This window comes from Staurois parvus, unplaced genomic scaffold, assembly GCF_062004578.1.
Source record: "Staurois parvus isolate SC_StPar_1 unplaced genomic scaffold, SC_StPar_1.0 ptg000704l, whole genome shotgun sequence".
Classification (NCBI taxonomy): Eukaryota; Metazoa; Chordata; class Amphibia; order Anura; family Ranidae; genus Staurois; species Staurois parvus.
Genome location: NW_028318500.1, coordinates 4010033 through 4033196, shown reverse-complemented (window position 1 = coordinate 4033196; position 23164 = coordinate 4010033). Strand labels below are relative to the sequence as shown.

The window sequence follows — 23164 nt, the reverse complement described above, 5'->3', positions numbered from 1 at the left end:
AGGTTTGATCTAGTTCAGTGCCAGGGTTAGTATTTGGGTCAGGGTCAAAGGTCAAGGTCAAAAGGTCAGGATTTAAAAATAAAATTGGTGTCAATGTCAGTGTGTTTTAGTTAAAAAAAAAAAAAAAGACAAAAACAAAATGTGCGCTATTGTTTCTGGGCTGTACTACGGGTACAAACAACAAATAACATACATATATATGGTATCGCTGCAATCTTCAAGAGCTGGAAAATTTATTTTGGGTTGTTTTTTGGTGGTAGGTTATGGTAGTAGCAAGAAACACACAGCTAAATAGAAAAAAATGATTTTTTTTTACTAGTTTGGGCCAGTTTTCGTTTGATAAAAAAAAAATCAGGAGATATCCATTACTATTTACCACCAAATGAAAGCCCAATTTGTCCTGAAAAAAATGCGGTATAATTCACCTGTATGTACAAAGTAGTTGTGATGATATGTACGGTTTTACTAACACATGTCAAAGTTGCAAAATTGTGTTTAGGCATTTAGATTTGTTTTACCCTTAGGGGTGAAGGGGTTAAAGAATGGAAAAAAGTGATATGTAGATTTGTACGTCAAATAATATGAAGTAATAAGTGCTATTTCTGCATTAATACCTGATACATCTTTAGATCACTTTTTCTTTAGGTACACCTGTTTGGTACTCATATATATTTGCCAATTGTCAGCAGTATGCTGCTGCACTTAGTTGTTAATAAGGGACATACGCATTGCATGTAGTTGCAGCAAAATGGTGTTGCAATTAGGGAGTTAATACAGGTGGTGAGGTGGAGTCCCAATGATGCTGTGTTTCTCAGCAAAAAAATAAGCCTTTGTTCACACGAACGTACTTAGGTGTACACCCATGTGAGGTCTGTGTTTTGCCTGCACGGGATTGACATGTGTTCAGTGCATCTGTGTGCAGGCAGTCCCATTCACGTTACTCGAAGTTTGACATTCTTGTGAGTCCCTGAACACAGACAATGTGCTTTCAGAGACCCGTGCCCACACAGATGTCAAATTGGGAGCAGTGGCAACGTCCTTGCAGCCATTACGGCCCAAATGACATGTATGAGACTGTCTGAGCGTAGATACATGGAACATACAGGCAAAACATGCCCCTCACATGGGTGTATGCTTAAGAATGCCTGTGTGAACAAAGCCTAAAGCCTCTTGCACATGGATGCAACAATTTACTGATGTTTGTATGCAAGATCTTGCTAGCAGAGGTTGGCACAAAGATCCTGGGTAATATTCTGTTAAGACCTTGTATATACACTCATACAGGGGTGAAAATGTGTTTTCAAGCGCAGATGTTTCATCTTTTAGCTGCCATTGTTTCAACTTAAACGTATATGCTTGTTTGTACTTGCGTATCTATGCCTATACTGGTAAATGCTTTAAGTATTCTTATTTTTTTATATTATAGCTCTGAACACATTGCTGCATTACAAATATTTACACAGCTGTGTGCATTGTCCCTGAGACCTCAGTGCACCTGTGTTCAGATCCATAAAAAAAGCAAAAACAAAAAAAACGATAAGTGCCTACAAACACTACAAAGTTTTTGCGCCCAGTGCGATTTTCTGTGATAATGGTTTTGATTAAACTCACAGATTCATGCATTACTTTTGTTTGTCCCTATTGTTCTTAGTCCTTTTTTGCTTTGCTTTGAATTCTGCCCTGGCAATATTTCTTCTGTCTGTGGGTTTTTGGCTCTTGTACAAACTGATCACACTCTTCATGATAGGGCGATTTATCCCCTGGGGTGGATTCAGCTTTCATAGTGTTAATGTTCTTGGAGGCAGGGCATTTATTCCATGGTGCAGTGCCCTCAAAATAACTAAAAACAAATAATTTTATTTGGAAAGTACAAAAAAAAAAGTAAATACATTTTTTGTAGAATGCACCTTTAGAAACTACTCTGTGATTCATATATTTACCTTTTTTCCAACTTTACAAAGTTACTCCAACGTTTCCAATAATGGATATATTTGCAGTACACAGCTTGAGGGGCCTGTTTTACAAAATACAATGGAAGGACTACGACTATGTCGTACATATGTGACTGTCATAAGCTGAAGTTTTTTAAAAGCTAAAAGTGCTACACTCAGTCATTAAAAAGTTAAGGAACTACGTTCAATCCCTTCCTAGAGTTTGCAGGTCAGATACTGCACAGCTCACTGAATGAAACATACAGTGGATATAAAAAGTCTACACACCCCTGTAAGAATGCCAGGTTTTTGTGATGTAAAAAAATCAGACCTTTGATGTGACCTAAAATCTGTGCAATTCAATTAAAAACAAACTGAAATGTTTAAAGGGGGAAAAAAATAAAAACAACTTAAATAATGAAGTTGCATAAATATGCACACCGTTAAACTAATTCTTTGTTGAAGCACATTGTATGTCAGCATTCAGTCTTTTGGGGTAGGAGTCTATCCGCGTGACACATCTTGCCTTTTGAATCTTTGCCCACTTTTCCTTGCAAAAGCACTCCAAATCTGTCAGATTGCAAGGGCGTCTCCTGTGCAAAGCCCTCTTCAGGTCATTCCACATTTTCATTTGGATTCAGGTCTGGGCTCTGGATGAGCTATTCCAAAACTTTGATCTTCTCCTGGTGAAACCATTCTTTTGATGATTTTTTTGTAGGTATGTTTTGGGTCATTGTCCTGCTGAAAGGTGAAATTCATCTTCAGCTTTTTAGCAGAGGCCTGAAAGTTTTGTGCCGAAAATTGACTGATATTTGGAACTAATCCCTCCTCCATTGATTAAAGACCCGGTTCCAGCTGAATAAAAACATCCCCAAAGCATAATCCTGCCACCACAATACTCCACCATGGGTATGGTGTTTTTTTGGTTTGGTTTTGCGTCAAACATACTTTTTTGGATAAAAAGTGGAGATCAGTGAGAGCTCAAATTAAGCTGCTGTTTCACTATAAGGTAACCAGATAAAACCTGAATAAACATAAAATCAAAGTGCAGCGCTAAAATTAAATTATGTCCATTAAAATAGATGTGCATAAATATAACAAAGATAAAATGTTCATAAAGTGACAGTCCGTGCTAAGGTGTCAATCACAGCTGTAAGTAGCTTCAATACTCAGTGATGTGCTCAAAGGTGTGGTAAGAATACGCACTCGCCAGATGCGTATTGTAAATACTCATGTAATATATATAATCAGAGGTCCCCTTTATGGATAGACGATGTAAGCCGGGTACGGAATATCCTCCCTCTGCATGGTATACAGCTCAATGGGTAATTCCTCGGTGATAAAGGAACTGATCCTGCCAGAGCTCCCCTTTAAGGTTGGATGAGTGTTTGGAGCCTGGGATGGAAACTCCCTCCTCTGGATCCTATGGTGAACTGCAGCTATCTTCCAGGATAGGGCTCTGTAAATCAATTAGCTCAGCTCCGCTCGCCATTCATTGACATGTGGGCGAAAGAGCGGCTGCAATGGTTTTACAACTCCTGCCATTATAAACAACTGTGCAGATTCTCCAGTTAATGCAGGTCTGCCAGTGGATTATCACCACTGAATCTATGTAATTTATGTATCTGTAATAAAAGGACTGAGTTATAGTCAATGATTGCTCTATGGATGCAGATGCATTTTAGGGTGATAGAATCTGTTGACAGGTTGCAAAGAACTTTCAGACGTAGCATGAATAGGCTAAATTGTACTGTATATAGGATATGTTATAGTCATATCTCTCTTGCTTAGTAGCTTTCATGTATTCATGTATCTTTAACCGATTGGATATAGGGATGATTGACATTTTTTCTCCTACACTTCATATTTACAGGGAAAACTGATGAACAGATGGAACAGGTAGACACAACCAGCTCAGCAGAACAGAGAGCCGGCCCCGAAGTGCAGACATCCCCCACCTGCATTACTCATGCAAGGGTTTTGGTTGCACCATTGTCTGACCCTAGGAAGAAGCCGGAAGCTATTGAAGTATCAGAATATCCCCAGACCCTACCTGAAGATTCTGAGGGGCAACGCACAGTCTTAATTGAGCAATGCATCACTTCCTTTAAACTTTGTCTAAGCCGCTTTCCCCAACACTACAAGAGTCTGTACAGGCTGGCTTATCTGTATACTCACAGCAACACGCACCAGGTAAGATAGACTAATGTTCATTTAGATTTCCCTAGCAAATGTGTGCTTACTCATGAACGGTATGATTTGGGAGTTGGAATCACCTTAATTTTGAAGTTTAGCCTTAAAAAGAAAAAAAAAATCTACAGCCCTAAGCCTGGTACACACGTACCGAAGTTCGGACGGTTTAGCAGAAACAGTTGAATGGGCATGCTGGAAAATTAGCATTCTATCAACACTCACAGTGTTTCAAGCGCTGATCTGTGTATTCTGCATCAAAACATTGCTTGTATTGAGTAGGCATTCAACCTGCAGGTATGAATAAAAAAACAATGCACCAGAAATGATTATTACAATTTAACACACATAAATACCTCATGATATGGTCTTTTCATACAGCATAATTTTCAAATGAAGAATACATCATAAGACTCAACATGTTTCGAGAGTGATGGTTCACTTCATCAGGAGTTTTAATGTTGCTGAAAGGGAGTCTATGAAGTAAATACCCAAATCAAAAAAATTTAAAAAAGCTACCACATAAGGGAGATTCTTACCACTAGAGACAGAGGACAATATCAATACTTACATCCCAAATGAATTACGCAAAATACATCAAGGAAGCTTGTTTTCCTGGGAAGTCTATCCCGGGTGTTATGGAGACTTGGGGTAGGAAGTCCAATGGTAAACAGAATGTAATGGCAAGTGACCATGTATTAGGGTAATGACCTAAGGAACAAACTTTCTAGGCCCTGAAGACCAATACCCAACATATATGAAAAAAGTGTAATATATATTGTGACATTATGAAAGGAGAGGTGATTGATGGACGCTATGTGTCACCTCGCATGCATTCATATCTGGGAGACTAAGTTGGAGTCCAGTCTGGGTGTTCCAGGCCACTTTGGCAGAGTTGATTTTGGACCGGATTTTGCAGTCCACTGATGACCACCAGCAGATGGTATAAATAAAGCAGGACTGGAGCAAGAAGTTGCTCTCGGCCTGGGACTCAGGAAGCCATACCTGAGAGAGCTGTGGATGAAAGAGTTTGCTTTGTACAAGAAAGGAAAATGTTTGCACACCATTTTGTTTTGTTGGTGACAGGGAGAAGCCCTTCACCTGTGAGATAAGAATCTCCTCTGTTTAGTTAGTGCCTGGATGGCGAGGGTTTATTTTCTGTTCTGTTTTGTGTATGATGCATGCAACCTTTTAAATTAAACTGGCTACAAGTCAAGTTTTAAATTAAGTTTTAATTTAAACTGGCTACAAGTTTACAAGATCGACCTGCTGTCTGGACTACCTTTTTCCCAGGGAAGGTGATCCCCCACCTGAGCTAACTCTCTCTCTATACAGTGGGGATCGAAAGTTTGGGCACCCCAGCTAAAAATTTGTATTAATGTGCATAAAGAAGCCAAGGAAAGATGGAAAAATCTCCAAAAGGCATCAAATTACAGATTAGACATTCTTATAATATGTCAACAAAAGTTAGATTTTATTTCCATCATTTACACTTTCAAAATAACAGAAAACAAAAAAATGGCGTCTGCAAAAGTTTGGGCACCCTACAGAGTTAATATCTTGTATATAAATAAATATACACACACATGCACACACACATACACACTATATTGCCAACATTATTGGGACACCTCTCCAGATCATTGGATTCAGGTGTTCCAATCACCTCCATTGCCACAGGTGTATAAAATCAAGCACCTAGGCATGCAGACTGCTTCTGCAGACATTTCTGAAAGAAAAGGCCGCTCTCAGGAGCTCAGTGAATTCAATCGTGGTACTTTGATTGGTTGCCACCTGTGCAATAAGTCAATCTGTGACATTTCCTTACTACTAAATATTCCATGGTCAGCTGTTAGTGGTATTATAACAAAGTGGAAGCAACTGGGAATAACAGCAACTTAACCACAAAGTGGTAGGCCACAGAAAATGACAGATCAGGGTCAGTGCATGCTGAAGCGCACAGTGCGCAAAAGTCTGAGTCAGAGAGCTTCATGGAATGGGTTTCCATGGCCGAGCAGCTGCATCCAAGCCTTACATCACCAAGTGCAATGCAAAGTGTCAGATGCAGAGGTGTAAAGCACGCCGCCACTGGACTATAGCACAGTGGAGCATGTTCTCTGGAGTGACGAATCACGCTTCTCTGTCTGGCAATCCAACTGACATTTCTGGGTCTGGCAGTTGCCAGGAGACCGTTACTTGCCTGACTGCGTTGTGGCAAGTGTAAAGTTGGGCTTGGGCAGCGTGGCTCCATTAACACATACAGCTTAGAAGCGAGCTTGCACTGTGTGCCCCATAGCAATAATGTTTTTTTATTGTCTTTTCGGACGAAAACTGTACTGGTTAAATGGAAATCGTATGACCTGTAGTGATGGGCTTGATGTTCAAGTCCAACATAAGCTTTTGGGGCCCCCTGTAGCTTGAGTGGAGTCACTATTGTGATTTCTGTGACCCCTCAAGATCCGCTCTGGTGGACAGTTTTTTTATTTTTATTATTTTATTATTTTTGAAAATTTTTTTAAGATTTTTTACAATTTTGTTGGGGGGCTTTGGTGAAATATCAGGGGTCTAAACTTTTGAGACAGAAAAAGGAATTGAGGACATATATTCTTCAATTCCTTTGCAGCCTCAGCTGCATTGCAGATGAATAAACAGGGAGCTGTATGTGGAGGCTCCTGTTCATTCACAAACTGGAACATAGTAAACACAGAACTGATACCTTGAATGGCTCTCTTTGCAGGGCTAAGAGCCGCAGGAGGGAGAAGAGGAGAAGCGGCTTTCAGCTGCTGCATGGAGATTCAGGGCATCAGTTCTTGTAATTGCCCCCCTGCCACATCGTTCACCCCCTTCTGTCCATGGATTCCACCTGCTGCCGATGGATGCAGGGCCCCCTAGAGCATGGGCCAGGTTGCAGATGCGACCCCTGACGCTATGCCAATGTGTCCCACAGAACATTATCACCAGGACAGAAAGTAAAGAGAAATCCAAAATGTTACAGGCTTACTATGGGGACATATGGAGAGAGGAGAAGACCAGATTGCCGGCAGGGGACCCCAGAAGAGGAGGTTCGGGGCTGCTTTGTGCAAAACCATTGCACAGAGCAGGTGAGTATAACATGTTTATTTTAATGAAGAAATATTTGCCTTTAGTAACACTTGAAATGTTTAATTCTCATACAATGTGTACATGCCCTTTAGAGGGATCATGCAAGAGCTAGTGGTGAAGGTGGTGGCAGTGGTGGGTGTTATAGAAGTTGTTGGTGAGGTAAGCAATGAGAGCTGATTTTAAAGGGGCGAGATGGACAGGACCTGATGGTACAGGGGGCCAATAGAAGGGAAGATTGGAGGCTGGAGGTGGAAGAAGGCAAGGCTTAGGGTGGAGGGAGGAGGTAAATAATGTTTTGGGTTTTTATCTTGGGGAATGCAGCATAGCTTTGCTATGCACAACAAAAATGGGGTAAAAGGGTGAATAGTGGAGAAGAACAGTGTGCTTGTGTTGATATAGGAGAGAGCTGGTACTTTAGAGAAAATAAGCAGGACTTTAAAAAATGTAGAGAAGAGAAGCTTTTGTGATGGAGATATAATGGCATATTTATCAAGCTCAAGCTTTCACTAGACTTTGATCATGTTTTGGAAAATTGGGCAAAGCAAAAGGAGAAATACAGTGACGAAAATAATTATTTGATCCCCTGCAGATATTGGTGAGTATTGCGCCTTTTAGGATTTTTGGGATCCTAAACCCCCTCTATGTTCTCCAGAGCTCCTTATCCACTTTGAATGGCTTGATGCTCTCCTTCTACTCACTCCTAATTAGAGCTCCCCAGCAGTGCAAAAGAAAAAAATAATACCATAGTGTGATATTGCTAATACCATATACAGTATTAAAATAATACTAGGCCACTCACATGTGCTAGAATAATTAAAAGCATTGATTTATTGCCTTCATCGGCTCACGCAGATCCACATAACCATAGTTCAATCCAGAGACCTCAGAGCCTTTTGGTTTGCAGAGGATAACAACACACAGTTCCAACAACAAAGATGGCCGCCTGGAACACACCACTCAGCGTGCGCTCCACTCACCGGAAGTGACACGGGACATATGGATGGCAGACCAAAAAGATGTCAAATGACATCAGGGACAAGATTGTAGACATGCACAAGGCTGGAATGGGCTGCAAGACCATCAGCTAGAAGCTTGGTGAGAAGGAGACAATTGTTGGAGAGATTATTTGCAAATGGGAGAAATACAAAATAACCATCAATCGCCCTTGGTCTGGAGCTCCAAGATTTCGCCTCATGGTGTAAGGATGATCATGAGAAAAGTGAGGGATAAGCCCAGAACTACACGGTATTAGCTTATGAATTATCTCAAGACAGTTGGGACCACAGTCACCAAACAAACCATTGGTAACACAATACGCTGCCATGGGTTGAAATCCTGCAGCGCCCGCAAAGGTTCCTCTCCTCAAGAAGGCACATGTACAGGCCTGTCTGAAAATTGACAATGAATTTCTAAATTGATTCAGAGAAGGATTGGGAGAAAGTTCTGTGGTCAGATAAGAATAAAATGGAGCTCTTTGGCATTACTTCGACTCGCCTTGTTTGGAGGAAGAAAAATGCTGACTATGACACTAAGAACAGTCAAGCACAGAGGTGGAAACATTATTCTGTGGGGCTGATTCTCTGTTAAAGGTACAGGCCAATTTTACTACATTGAGGGCCCAATGGATGGGGCCATGTATTGTAAAATCTTGCATGAGATTCTTCTTCCCTCAGCCAGAACACTGAAGATGAGTAGTGGATGGGTCTTCCAGCATGACAATGACCCAAAGCATACCTTCAAGGCAACAAAGGAGTGGCTCAAGAAGAAACACATTAAGGTCATGGAGTGGCCTAGTCAGTCTCCAGACCTTAATCCTATAGAAAACCTATGGAGGAAGCAGAAACTTTGAGTTGCCAAGTGACAGCCAAGAAACCTTAATGATTTAGAGAAGATCTGCAAAGAAGAGTGGACCAAAATCCCTCCTGAGACGTGTGCAAACCTGGAAACCAACTACAAGAAACATCTTACCTCTGTGCTTGCAAACAAGGGTTTCTCCGCGAAGTACCAAGTCATATTTTGCTTGGGGATAAAATACTTATTTTACTCACTGAACTGCAACTCAATTTATAACATTTGTTTTTTTCTGGATGTTTGGTTGATATTCTGTCTTTATCATTTAACATAAACCTATGATAAAAAAAACTATAGACCCTTTATTTCAAATAATTATTTTCCCCACTGTAAATTACCAAACCTATTTTTTTTTTTTATTAAAATATGTACGGTAATAAAAATGTGTATAATTACCCTACCCCAAAACTAGTAAATTAACCCTTGGTACCTCTTTACAGTTCAGCATAGGTCCCTTCATCAACTAAATAATGTAACTGAATTGCACAACCTGCATTTTTCTGATCACCTGCCATCTTCTATAATATTGTATTCTCATGTTTCTATTGTTGTTTATATAGTATAGCTTATAACTGCTTTAAACAGCAATTACTTAAAAGTATTCATTTGCAATTACAGCAAAATCATTTTGATTATTTATGCTGTAAACTGCTAGATAGTGCAGTTACTGTACTTGTCTTTTCCAACCCATTACTCTGGTTTATATCAGTTGTATTGCTACTTGTTGTTAGTAGTTAATGACCTCTTAAGTGATGGCAGAATTATTTTCAGGTACTACTCACTGATCACATTCTCTGAGGAAGGGGGGGGCATTGCTCTCTGATACACTTCTGGTTCCATCAATCAGAGGAACCTGGAGGAGTTTTATGTATTCCCTGGAGAATCTGATTATAAGAGCTCATATGACCACTCTAACAGGGGGTCATTGTTCTCTGGTAAGCAGCCTTATAATCACAGTGGTGGGGTGTTACGTTTTGCTTACTCACATTTGGATTGGATGTACCACACAATCACCAAAGTAATGTTTTGTATATGGACTGCAATTTTGGACTTCAGGAATACGTTTCACTTAATTTGTATTATGCTCTTGGTTTTCACTAGCACAGTGTTGTTTGATGATTTTTTAGTTTGTATTCAAGTATATTGGCACATGCATTTACACTTTTATTCACTGTGTGCATGCGAGTATAGAGTATTGTTGTTACATTTTGTATTAGTTTATTTCACTCAGTTGATTTATTGAGCACAATCTGTTTTGTTGTAAAAAAAAAAAATGGATTATTTGGATAGCGCTTCACATTGTTTACTTTTCAGTAATAAAAATCTTACTATGGTTCTAATTTTTCCCTACAGGACAGGAAGTGAGGGGAAATGTCCCTAGTGGGGTAGGCTGGGAGTGGTACAGAGACAAAGCATAAGCAATTGACAGCTAGAAAGTTTAACCCCCTTCATGACCAGGCCATTTTTTGCTATTTAGCACTGCACTAATTTAACTGGTAATTGCGCAGTAATGCAGCTCTGTACCCAAAATACATTTACATCACTTTTTCACACACAAGCTTTTTTTGGTAGTATTTGATAACCACTGGGTTTTTAATTTTTTATTATATAAATGAAAAAAATCATAAATTTTGAATTAAAACAATATTTTATTTTACTTTCTGCTATAAAATATATCCAATATAAAATAAAATAATATAATTTCATCATAAATTTAGGCCAAAATATATTCTGCTAGTGTCTTTGTTAAAAAAAAAAAAGAGAAAAAAAATCCCAATAAGTGTGTATTGATTGGTTTGTGTGAAACATATAGTGAATACAAACTATACTGGAATTCTTTTTTTATACTAGTAATGGCGGTGATCAGCGACTTATAGTGGAACTGTGATAGTGAGGTGGGCAGTCTGACACTAACTGACGCTGCTTGGTAGGTACTAACTGACACTGACATCACCAGTGACACTAATACAGTGATCAGTGATAATGATATACACTGTCACTGTACTAATGACACTGGCTGGGAAGGGCTTGACATCTTGGGGTAATTAAGGGGTTTAGTGTGTGCCTAACAAATTTGAATGTGTGTAATATGCTCTGCTTTTTACTAAATATTTGTTTGTTCCTTCTCCATGCTTACAGGGATAAGAAACATACAGATTGTTCCTTCTGTACCGAGCCCTGTGTGTTTGTCAACACAGGACTCTGGGCTGTGATTGAACTCAGCCAATCTACAGGTCTAAACCATGAATCATTGGCTGAAACCTGTTGGTAAAATTGACCGGGGGAGCGATACACTGCTGATGTACAGGTATGCGATTGTGCCTATACGAGCTGCCCACAGTAAAATTACTGCGGGTGGTCGGCAAGTTGTTAAGGGAAAAGGCTTCAAGCCAACTAGACCAGCTTATTCAAATGAACTTCACCCCACCCTTCCTCTCTCACTTTTGTATGTGTATGTCTGTGTCTGTCTGTCTATCTATCTATTGTTATTGTGAAGTTTTTGTGCTGTCTTTGCCCTGTGTATGCAGATGTGCCGCAGGACTTCTGGTCCCAGCAGATCCTTGTGCATGTACAAAGACAGAACAGGTATGGAAGTCTCACATTTTGCCTTGTCTGCCCATGCATGGAAGCTACCGCACACAGATGTTCTCCAGGACTCTGCTGGGACCTGAGGGCCATCTGGGCACTTTGGCATATTTGCGCATGTTTTAAAATATTAAAGATGGCAGCGCTGGAGGGGACCAAAGCTAAAGGGCATTGAAGTTCCCCTTCAGTACCAGTGCTTGCAGTAGCCTCTTGTATTGAAAGCCTGAGTCTAGAGTTAGCAGGCACAGAAACACAGGTACAAAAGAACAGGGACGGAGATTGGAGAACAAGAATAGAGCAGAAGAATGAGCGGTGGAGGACAGTAAAGGAGCAGAGCAGGAGAGTAATGGTGACTGAGGTCAATGGTAAAAAAAATCACAGACAGAGGAATGGACACAAAGCAGGGTTAGTGCAGAAAGAGGGAATGGAATAAGCAGCTGAATGGAGGAGGAATTATGTACTTGGGATGTGTGGTAAAAAGGAAGAAGAAAAGTGTAACATTGAGAAGGGAAAAAAAGGAGTGGAACAAGAAGGACAGCAGAGAGCAGTGCCTAAAGGTGTAACGCTGAATGTGTCCAACAAAACTACAATACAAGAGCTGCCATTCCCTATCTATATTATACTGTACATGATTTTTGTGTGTTTCGCTATTTTGCAGCTTGACTTTGGATTGCATTCTTGTTTACAGATCCCCATAGATGAATTTAGTTAGCGTTTTGTTAAAGTTACTTTGTCAATAAAAAAAAGCTGCTAGCAGATGCTGAATACACTTCAGTCACTTCAATAGATTTACTAAGAAAGTAGTGTTCTTTATTCCATAATTAAAAGTGTAGTTAATCCTGCTTCTATTTTGCCATCCCTGATTTCTTCCCCTTCCCTCAACCTCCCCCATCAACATGCTAAATAAATTACACTTTTTTTCTATTTTTGTTACGTACCTTAACTTTGTTCCAGCAACATCATCGCTAGTCCTCTGTGCTTCTCTATTCAAGCAGTTCAGTACTGGTGGTAGGGGTGCTGTGCATAGCTTTCTGAATACATCACAGCCCTCTACCTCAGCCCTGATGAAAGCAGTAGGCTGGCTCTTGGGAGGAGCTATACAAATTTTGGTTCAAACCGCATCCAATCTGCATATATGTGAACCAGCACTTAAACCACTTCAGTGTAGCTTTAGTAGTATGTTTAAAGTCATTGTCTTGCACAAATGTGAACCTCCAACCCAGTCATAAATCTCTGGCAGACTGAAACAGGATTCTTTCAAGAATGGCCCTGTATTTAGTGCCATCCATCTTTCCTTTAATCCTGACAGGTTTTCCAGTCCCTGCTGATCAGCATCCGTACCACCATGCTTCACTATTGGAATTGTGATGGGATGTGTTGTGTTCAAGACACATATAGCTTTTCCATGATGACCAAATGTTCGATTTTAGTCTTGTCCTGCCAGAGCATTGCTTTTTTTTCTGGCACTGGCTTTTCTTCTAGTCATTCTTCCATAAAGCCCCACTCTCTGAAGTGTGTGGCTTAAAGTGACCCTACGGACAGATACTCCCATCTCCTCTGTGGATCTTTGCAGGTACTTCAGTGTTTGGTGGTTTTGTTGCATCTTGTATTAATGTTCTTCTTGCCCAGTCTGTGAGTAGCCTGGTTTGTAGTGGTGCCATATTCTTTTAATTTTGTTATAAAAGATGAAATGGTGCTCCATGGGATGGTTAAAGTTTGGTTTGATTTTTTTTTTTTTTATAACCCAACCCTAAACTATACCTCTCTACAACTTTGTCTCTGGCCTTGATCTTCATATTGATTGTGTTAATGGTGTTTGCAGACCCAGGGCAAAAATGAAGGTGGGTAAATACTTGCACAAGGCATCGTGGGTTATGCTGGATTTCCTCCAGCCAGGAAATGAGGCAGGCTTAATCTGGATTGCTGCTGCTTTTAATGCGCACTGTAAGAAGCTCAAAGTGTGCAGTGAAATCAGAGTAAGCAATTTCAGCACAGAACAGTCTTTACAGCTGTGCATTACTGAAGGTAAGACTGGAGTTCAGTTTTACATAACGGATTTATTAGAAGCTGTGATCAATAATGTATCCTTAGGCTGATCAAATGGAGAAAGAGCTTATGGGTAAATGCGATTTTTACATGTCAGGCCTGGAAGAGAATGCCCCAGGGAACATTGCCTAAATGTGCTCTACTTGTGCTTTGTACTCCACTGAAATCTTGCCAATCAAAAACTTCCAAAAAGGTCCATGAAATCAATATTAATCTATTCTTATATAGTGTAGATTTAGCATCTAAATAATGCTTATTGATTGAATTTCAAATATATGAATCTGGTGTTATCCAAATACTTTGTTAAATTCTAAAATGTTCATATATCTATTGCCCTGACAATCTGAAGAAATAATAAATCATGCTCAACTAAAACACTTGAAGTTTGTGTATAGCCAATCCTTTTTTGTGGTTTTGATAGTGTAGGAAAGGGTTAAAACTCCTGTCTGCTGTCTGCATCCCTGCTAGGACCCCTGTCCATGAGACAGGAAAAGAATTACATTTGATAAATTCCTTTATACTATAGTGCAACACTTCTTTCAGCTTTTGCATACATATACAGTATGTGAATCAGAAATAATTTCCACCCACATACAGTGCCTTGAAAAAGTATTCATACCCCTAGAAATTTTCCACATTTTATCATGTTACAAAAAAAACCGTAAATGTATTTTATTGGGATTTTATGTGATAGACCAACACAAAGTGGCACATAAATGTGAAGTGGAAGAAAAATGATAAATGGTTTTCAAACTTTTTTACAAATAAATATCTGAAAAGTATGGCGTGCATTTGTATTCAGCCCCCTTTACTTTGATCTCAATAACTATAATCTAGTGGAATTCATTTCTTTCAGAAGTCAGCTAATTAGTAAATAGAGTCCACCTGTGTGTAATTTAAAATACTGGGCGGAGGTTTACCTTCCAGCAGAACAGTGACCCTAAACATACAGCCAGAGATACAATGAAATGGTTTATATCAAAGCATATTCATGTGTTAGAATGGCCCAGTCAAAGTCCAGACCTAAATCCAATTGAGAATCTGTGGCAAGACTTGATAATTGCTGTTCACAGATGCTCTCCATCCAGTCTGACAGACCTTGAGCTATTTTTCAAAGAATGGGCAAAAATTTCACTATCTAGATGCGCAAAGCTGGTAGAGACATCGCCAAAAAGACTTGCAGCTGTAATTGCAGTGAAAGGTGGTTCTACAAAGTATTGACTCAGTGGGGCTGAATACAAATGCTTGCCATACTTTTCACATATTTATTTGTAAAAATTTATTTCCTTCCACTTCACAATTATGTGCCACTTTGTGTTGGTCTATCACATAAAATCCCAATAAAAATACATTTAAGTTTTAGGTTGTAAAATGACAAAATGTGGAAAATTTCAAGGGGTATGAATACTATTTCAAGACACTGTATTGCCAAAATCTTGTACCTAAAAAATGCATATACAAATGAAAACAATATAAATACTATATATAGAGCTGAAACAACTAATCAAGTTGTCAACAATTTTCATAATCGATTACTTGGTTAACCGATTAGTTGGCCTGCATACAGAATGCATTATTTTTTTTTAAATATTAGAAAATACAGTGAAGCACACATGCAGCTCAGTATACTGTTCATACGTGTCAGTAAGAGCCCGAGATTTTGTGAATATGTGAGGAGCAATGCCTCATGGGACATGTAGTCCTGGGTAGGAGAAAGAAGTGAGTGATTCTAAAGGTAGAAGTTTTTGTACCTTACTATAGGGGCACGCTATACCATACTTTGCTATGGGGGCACTCTGAGAGCAGGAGGAGCAAGAAGTGCCGGCGGGAGACTCCAGAAAAGGAGAATTAGGGCTTCTGTGTGCAAAACCATTACACAGAGCAGGTAGGTATAACATGCTTGTTATTAAAATAAACAACAACTTTTACAATCATTTTAAGGTTTCTGTGCAGTGAAGATCAGCATTTGAACCCAGAGAAGTTGGAGGCTGATAGACTGGAGGTAATAAAAGGAAATACAATTACATTTAAAGTAAAATTTTCCCAGTATTGTGCATTATATTTAAAATCATAATATCCATAAAAAATAGTCTCAGCCTTTAGTACTGGCTCCCGTTGCTGTCTCAGCCAATGAGGAGGGAGAAACCCGATAGAGCCAATGGTCTTGTGCACATCGCTTTATCGAGATGGGGTTCGGGTAGTAATTATCTGCTGTTTTTGTATTATAAAGGGCTAATATTTGTTTTTTTAACCCCATTATGACAGGTGATTAAAAAAAGCATGGTGCTACTACTAAATGTCTTATGATTGCCATACACTTATCGATTTTTGGACGAACATATTTGAACGAAAATTCTTTGCACATTCCATGAATGGACGAATGTAGTTAAAAAATTTCACTTGCTTTTAACATTCAGTTTTAAAATGAATGTAATATCTGAAAGAAAATCACATTCACTGTCTGAAAATTAGGTTGATCGAGAAACAGTTTCTATTCTGCTGCTTCGAATTTTGCTGTATCTGTGTTTGAAAACTAATGTTGATTTAACCCCACTAACGTTTAAAAAAAAAATCGAACGAGCATTCTTAAAATTAAAATTATGCTTGTATCAAGCTTCCTGCCTATGACAAGGGAGTCTGTCATGCATAACATTACAGTATATCACAATCCTGTTTGCAAATATGCAAAACAGCGTTTTAGGCCTTTTAAAATTTTATTATGAAACCAAAAGTCTGATGACCCTTTCAGGAGTATACCCACTGTCAGGATTCTATATACAGTCCAGCTTTGAGGACAGGTAATCAGGATCACCCTGTATCTCTTACTGTCACTGTAAAAACCCAGACTGTGTTTGGAATGTTTTCAGTTTACAATGTAAACGTGGAGCTAAAACTCAACCATTCAGAGCTTAGTCTCAGGTAGATGATCAGGTGTTAGATTTCACCATCAGTTGCACACTTTACCACCACTTTAGCTTAGTTGCCTATATTAGGTATTCAATGCAGCCAACATATCTATAAAGTCACACATGTGGGTGTATACACTCCAGATAAATAACTCCTCCTCCCCCATGGCCACTATACAGTTAAACACCATGGGGGAGGAGATATTACATTTATTTATTTTTTAATTAAAATAACTACAGTGCCATCATCCATATATATGATGAGAAACATTTCCAGAATTACCCTAATCTCCATTCACATGTGTAGAATCTTGTGGCTAAAATTCTGGACAGTTGAAGTTGCTTGCAAAAAGCACCACACACATATGCCCTTTCAAGGCAGACAAAGAGCCTCTACCTTCTCAAAATGCAGAGCACCACTCCACCCAGGTTTCAACTTCAAAACCTAAGGTAAGGCCTTCCTTTTGCTGTAAAACTTGGGTCACAAAGCCCACCAAGTGTTCCCCAAAGCCCACTTTCCAATGGAGGAGCACCCTCACTCCTAAGAGTGGGGAACATCTGTTACAGCTTCCCTGTCTCTCTTGGTTCAACCAGTGGTTTCAAAAGGGTAGAAAATAGTTCAAAACTCTACCCCCTCACTGCTTTCTTCTCTCAAATAATCAAAAAACTTCCCTAGAACAGTCTGATTTGCAGAATGCTCTAAACCAGTGGTCTCCAAACTGTGGCCCTTTGCTTGCCTTTATCAGGCCCTTAAGGCATTATTCCTGCCATTGACACCAACAATGGGGCACTATTTCTTCTACTAACCACCAGTGATGGGGCACTATTCCTCCCAATGACATCGATGGGGCACTATCTCTCCCACTAACACCAACTATTTATCCCCCTAAGACCAAAGATGGGTCATGGTTCACCCCAGTGGGCACAGTCTGGTCCCCCTAAAGCCTGAAGGATAGTAAACTGGTTCTTTGTTTAAAAAGTTTGGAGACCACTGCTCTAAACCATCTTGTCCAAATGGAGTAGTTGTGCCAGTACCCCCATAAGACAAGTTTAAAGGTTTCTATTCAAACCTATCCATGGTACCAAAGCCCAGCAGTCATTCTCTTCTGGACTTAAAATCCCTCAGCAAATGTCTCTAAATTCCAAAATTTCATATGGAATTCACAAGGTCAGTTATTGCCTCTCTAAGACAAGGGGAATACCTGTTATCCATAGAAATCCAAGATGTCTTTCTGCATCTTCCTATTTATTCACCTCATTCAGATTCAGCAACAAACTACCTCAGTTTGTGGCCAAGACCCCCCTGGTCTCAGTTCAGCTAATCTATGCGCCTCTCCCCATTATGAAGTCTACCTCATCTGTGCCACAAGATAGAGCAGGATAAGAAGCTGGTGATTCTCGTTGTACCACACTGGCTCAAAAGAACCTGGTACACAGTCATCCAGAGACTACTAGGAGACAACCCCTGGTTTCTGCCCAAGAGGCCAGACCTGCTGTCCTAGGGCACGCAGTTCCATCATGTATTTCAGTCTCTGGCTTTAATGGCATTGTTGTTGAAGCTCAGGTCTTGAGAGACAGAGGGGTCTTTGAGTCTGTCATTTCTACCTTGCTAAAAGCCACTTCCAGAAAGATCTATCATACCTAGAAATTATTCTTTGCTTAATGTGAACACAGAGATGTCAATCGCAGAAAATACTCTGTGCCTCCCATTCTGGCCTTCTTATAATCGGGTCTTGACCATTACCTAGCCTTAAGCACTTTAAAAGAATAGGTGGTTTTGGCCTTGTCCATTCTTTTTCAAAACAACCAACAAGCCCCCTTTGCAGAGTCCTGTGCTTCCTTGGGATCTCGACTTGGTTCTTTCTGCCTTGCAGAAACCACCCTTTCAACCCATCAGGGATATCCGCTTAGGTGACCTCACCTGCAGAGAGGCCTTTTCGGTCATTATTACACCTGTCAGACAGGATTTGCTGCTCTCTCTTGTATGGACCAGTTCCTCATTCTTCAGAACGATAAGGTAGTCTTATGCCCAAGAACATCCTCTGTTCCTAAGGTGGTATTCGCTTTCCACCTCTATAAAGACATTGTCCTTCCATCCTTAAATCTTGCTCCAATGGAAATTTCTCTTCACTGCCTGGACATAGACCTAGCCATAGGAATTTACCTCAAAGCAACAGCTTTAATCAGAAGGACAGATTCCCTTTTTGTCTTTTCCTCAGGAACTAGCAAGGTACACCCTGTTTTCAAGTCCACCATCGTGGAAATCAGATCCCTAGAGCTTGCATTCTAAAAAAGAAATCTCCTTTTGCAATTTAACATGCCCATTCCACCAGATCACTGGGCGTTTCTTGGGCATTCCGTTAGGCCTCTCTAGCCCAGCTTTATAAGGCCACCACCTGGTCCTCTATTCATACGTTTTCAGTTTATCATCTGCGAAAGCAGCTTTCAGCCACAAAGTTCCTATATATGAGCCTATTACATGGTTGTATTTGCCTAGTTGTGTCCCACCTTTCTCAGTCATTGCTTGGGGACATCCAAGGGTCTGTGAATACTTTGCCTTGTCCTATACTATACAGTTAAGATAAGAGAAACTTTGACTTGTCTGTAAATTCCATATCTTGGAGTACAGTACAAGACACCCTACCTACCATTCCTTGTTTATTCTGCATTGCTTGCTGCAAGACTGAGGACTCATGGAGTGGGATAGCTTTATAGAGGAGGTGCCCACGGCCGTATCCTCAAATGCTTTGGCAGTGCCCAGTCACTTGAAGGTACAAGCCTATAATCTAGGCTCTATGAATAATTTGTCTGTGTTCTGTACTGCACTCCAAGATATGGAAATACAGGTACTGTAAGTCAAAATTCTTCTATTGTGTGCACCAAATGCCTTTGAAAACCCAGATATTACCTAGTAAAAATAGCAGCGAGATCATTTCCGTGCTGTACACACCGTAGCTTGAGCAGAACTGTGGGAGGGACCCAGCAAGTCCACCCACTTTAGGCTGTTTGCAGAAAACTACAGGAGGGTCAGATACAAGACCAGTCACCCTGGAGAGAGAGAAGTAGTAACCAGCGTTTATCGCAGGAAGCTCCTGTAAAGAAATTAGGAGTTGTTTCATGTTTAATTATTGCAAAGATCTGTAAGAAATACGTATTGGACTCCTAAGATTCAAATAAGAATACATATGCCTCTTGTGTTTACACAATTAATGTTAGTGATTGTGTTTGAATTCACTTTTGGGTGGCCAGTTGGACGCACCCGTATTTTTCCATGATGAATGAACCATTATGTTAAACTTGTCTTTTGGTTGTTGCTTGTGGATTATACTTGACACTGTAACCCATGGTTATCTTATAAGAACTTCCTGTCCCATAGTCGCAACAGGAAGTAAGGAAAAAATCCCTCTAAAGTGAGGAAATCCCTGGTTGTCTCCCAAGGTTACCAGAAGTAGTGTCCCCTATTGAAGATATCACCACTATTCCTGTTCTGGGGACAACCCAACATTTGGGCTTTTCTTTTAATTTCACTTTCGATGATAACTGTAAACAGGGCTAATAGAGAGGGCGAAGATCCCTAACAGGGATACAAACGGCAATAAAAACCTGACACTATCCAAATGTAAAAAAAAAGTTTTGCCTTTTAGTTCTGCTTTGATAATCACAGATAGACTGATCAATTAGACTTTGGCTTTGGTCTTTACTAATTTCTCTATTTCAGTGTGTTGGCAGTTTTGGGAGTTTGGCTATCATATTTTTTCTATTCTTAGCAGTACGCACAAATAGAACTTGGAATGCTTGGAGCAGGGCAACCATCTCCTTGTCACAGGCCATCATTGATCAAGCAGAGGGATGTAGGGAGAATCTAGCAGAAGGGCTGTCAGTCACCCATCAGGATTGTTTCAGGAGCTGTAATGTAACACAAGAATTGGCAGCAAATCTCTCTACTATTGTTCTGACTGTTTGGATGCTCTTGCATAGGAAGCAGAACGCTTGTAGTGATTCATCTTGTATATGGGAGCACAGCTATCCTCCTACAGTCTGTCAAGCCCTGACACTGGAGTTAAAACATGCACTGCCCACACATTGAATACACCAGCAGCTCCAGCAAAAAGGGGAGAAGTGGACACATTACCTAATCTCCTTGTCTGATCATATTTTTTAATCTAATCTCTTTTAAATTCAAGACAGCTGGTTTTGTTAGCAGAAGGGATTACTGACAGACTGTGACTGTTACCAGCAGCCACGTTGCGGCTGATTTACAAAAACTAGACCAAAAGTGAAGCTATTTCCATTCGCAACCAGATTTCTAGCTTCTTACGAATTGTTACTATAAATAAGTGCTGACTTTGGTCCAGTTTTTGTAAATCGAGCCTAATATGAGTTATTGTGCCATTCTGTGTGTTACAGCCCTTTAATTTTCCAGGTGGTAGCATTTCACATATGTTAGAGAGGCCTCAAGAAAAGCATGTTTCCTGTAGAAGAGTATAGTGGCTGTTTTTGTGCAGTAGTCTTGGCTGTATGGTGAATACACTGAAACCCATGATCAACTGATATCTATTGTATGTTTTAGGAGGCAGTTACACATAAAGTAGATCTTATAGTCTCTGTGAACCGTATAACACATGAAAACATGACAATCCCATGTTTTGTGAATAATGTTTTTTCTACTGTGTTAATGAATAGCGAGGCATCAGTAAGATCGGTTGACTATGATTCACATTCCAATCACCAAGAACAAATGCATTAGGGTGGTTACTGCACACTGCAATTTAAATTAACTCATAAACAAGCAAGCATATTGAGGATATCAATTGTTCTTCAAATTGTTCTGTGCAATAATGCCCCTTATGCAGATGTAGAAGATATGTGAAAAGCCTATACCCACTGTACCAGCCATAGCCAGCAGAGATCAAACCAGATTAACAAGTTCTGCTGCTATGACTGCACAGCAGCTGGAAGACCTGTTGAGAAAAAAAAAGCCAGAAACACTGCATTAAACATAAATAAATCAGTGTTTCTTAACCCAGGGGAAGGGCTGTTGTTAGAAACCAAAGGGCCCTATACAGCCAACCTGAATGCCACCACACACACACAAAGTTTACTATTCTTCAGTTATTAATGGACACAGTAAGTGATCAGTACCGATCACTCATTTTGTGCATTCAGGAAAGAAAGGGGGCTGGTACATGTGACATTTACCGAACCCTTCCACCACTCTCCATTCTGCAGGATCCTTGCAGCTGCTGGTGGGAAGGAGAGAGGGGAAGCTGGCAGCACTGCGGTGCCTGGGTAGCTGGGGGAAACGTATGGTGCACAGGGAGGGTGATGGGTGCAGATCTGATTCCCTCTGTATTTCTGCAGCAGTTGAAAGCCAGCAGGAGGGAGAGGAGAAGAAGCCAGCTTCCAGCTGTGGCAGAGAGAGCCATACAGGGGAAAGGTTCCAGTAAATGCCCCCCCCATCATATGGACCTTCCTGTCCATATCCGATTCACCCAGTTGCCTGGGCCCTGTACAGAAGAACTGGTGGTACCCCCTTATCCACGGCCCTGCCAAGGGGTGTTCAACCTTTTGAAGAGGGGGGCCACTTAAGTGATTTTGGTAACCAGTTGCAGGCCACAATGAAATATAATGGTTCCGAATTTTGATTTTTTTCTTTTTGTGAATTGCATAGAAGATTTTAAACAACAATCAGGATAATTTTCTGTGGAACCAATCGCCTTTGGTTGTTGACCCACTGTTTAATCACAAGAAAAATGTATTATTACCAGATCACCATTAATCCCACTCTCCCACTCAGGTGTGACCAGTCAAAAGAGCTTCAAACCAGTATTGCAGCCTTCACTATATCAGAGACTTTGCAGCCATCCCTTGAATTGCCAAAACAAGGACTGTAGACAATCTAAACAAAAAAACAACGGACCAGAGAAGCGCATGCCCTAGTAGTGCAATACATTTTTTTATTAAAGTGTTACTAAACCCACAACAGTAAAATCAGTCTGTATATGTAGTAAAGCATGCTTGTTATACTCACTCTGGAAACCTAAGGGGTTAATCCTCCGCGTTGTGTAAAAAAAAATGTTTGATCCTGTCTTCTCTGATCCTGCCCTTCTTCTGCTGTCCCCAATCCATCTCCTGATAGAACAGAGCCTTGGGGGGGGGCAAGCTGCACATAGTCAGTGTGGTGTGTATTGCTAGAGAGTTTTTTTTATTTTTTCTTGGGAGAGTGCATGTGATCAGCACAAGTCCATTCAGCGCTGTCCAGACAGAGGGTCAGGGGTCCTGTATGACCAAAGACTAATCAGCCGCTCGGATCACTTTTAGGGAAAAGAGCTTCGCCAGCTGAAAGTTTAATACTGGGGTTATGGCTGACAGATGCAGCCATAGCCCCGGTAATCCACTTCAAACCCACAACATAAATGTACTTTAGCGGGTCTGCAAGTGGATATATTCCTCCACTGTTGGAAAGACAGCAGTTATTGATTGCTTTCAGTGACTTGTAGGAATGGGCTTCTTTTATTTTTTGTAACCGTCTGTTATGCATTTCACAGGACT

The 23164-nt window shown here is 40.3% G+C and overlaps 1 protein-coding gene across 2 annotated transcripts in view; it reads left to right on the top strand.

Annotated features, from left to right (window-relative positions):
- Nucleotides 1-23164, top strand: part of CABIN1 (calcineurin binding protein 1) — a 331038-nt gene that overhangs the window by 172758 nt on the left and 135116 nt on the right. For both annotated transcript variants that reach the window (XM_089653220.1, XM_089653219.1), the window contains exon 28: nt 3805-4124. In XM_089653220.1, the coding sequence (XP_089509346.1) occupies nt 3805-4124 (320 nt within the window). The remainder of the gene's footprint in view (nt 1-3804; nt 4125-23164) is intronic.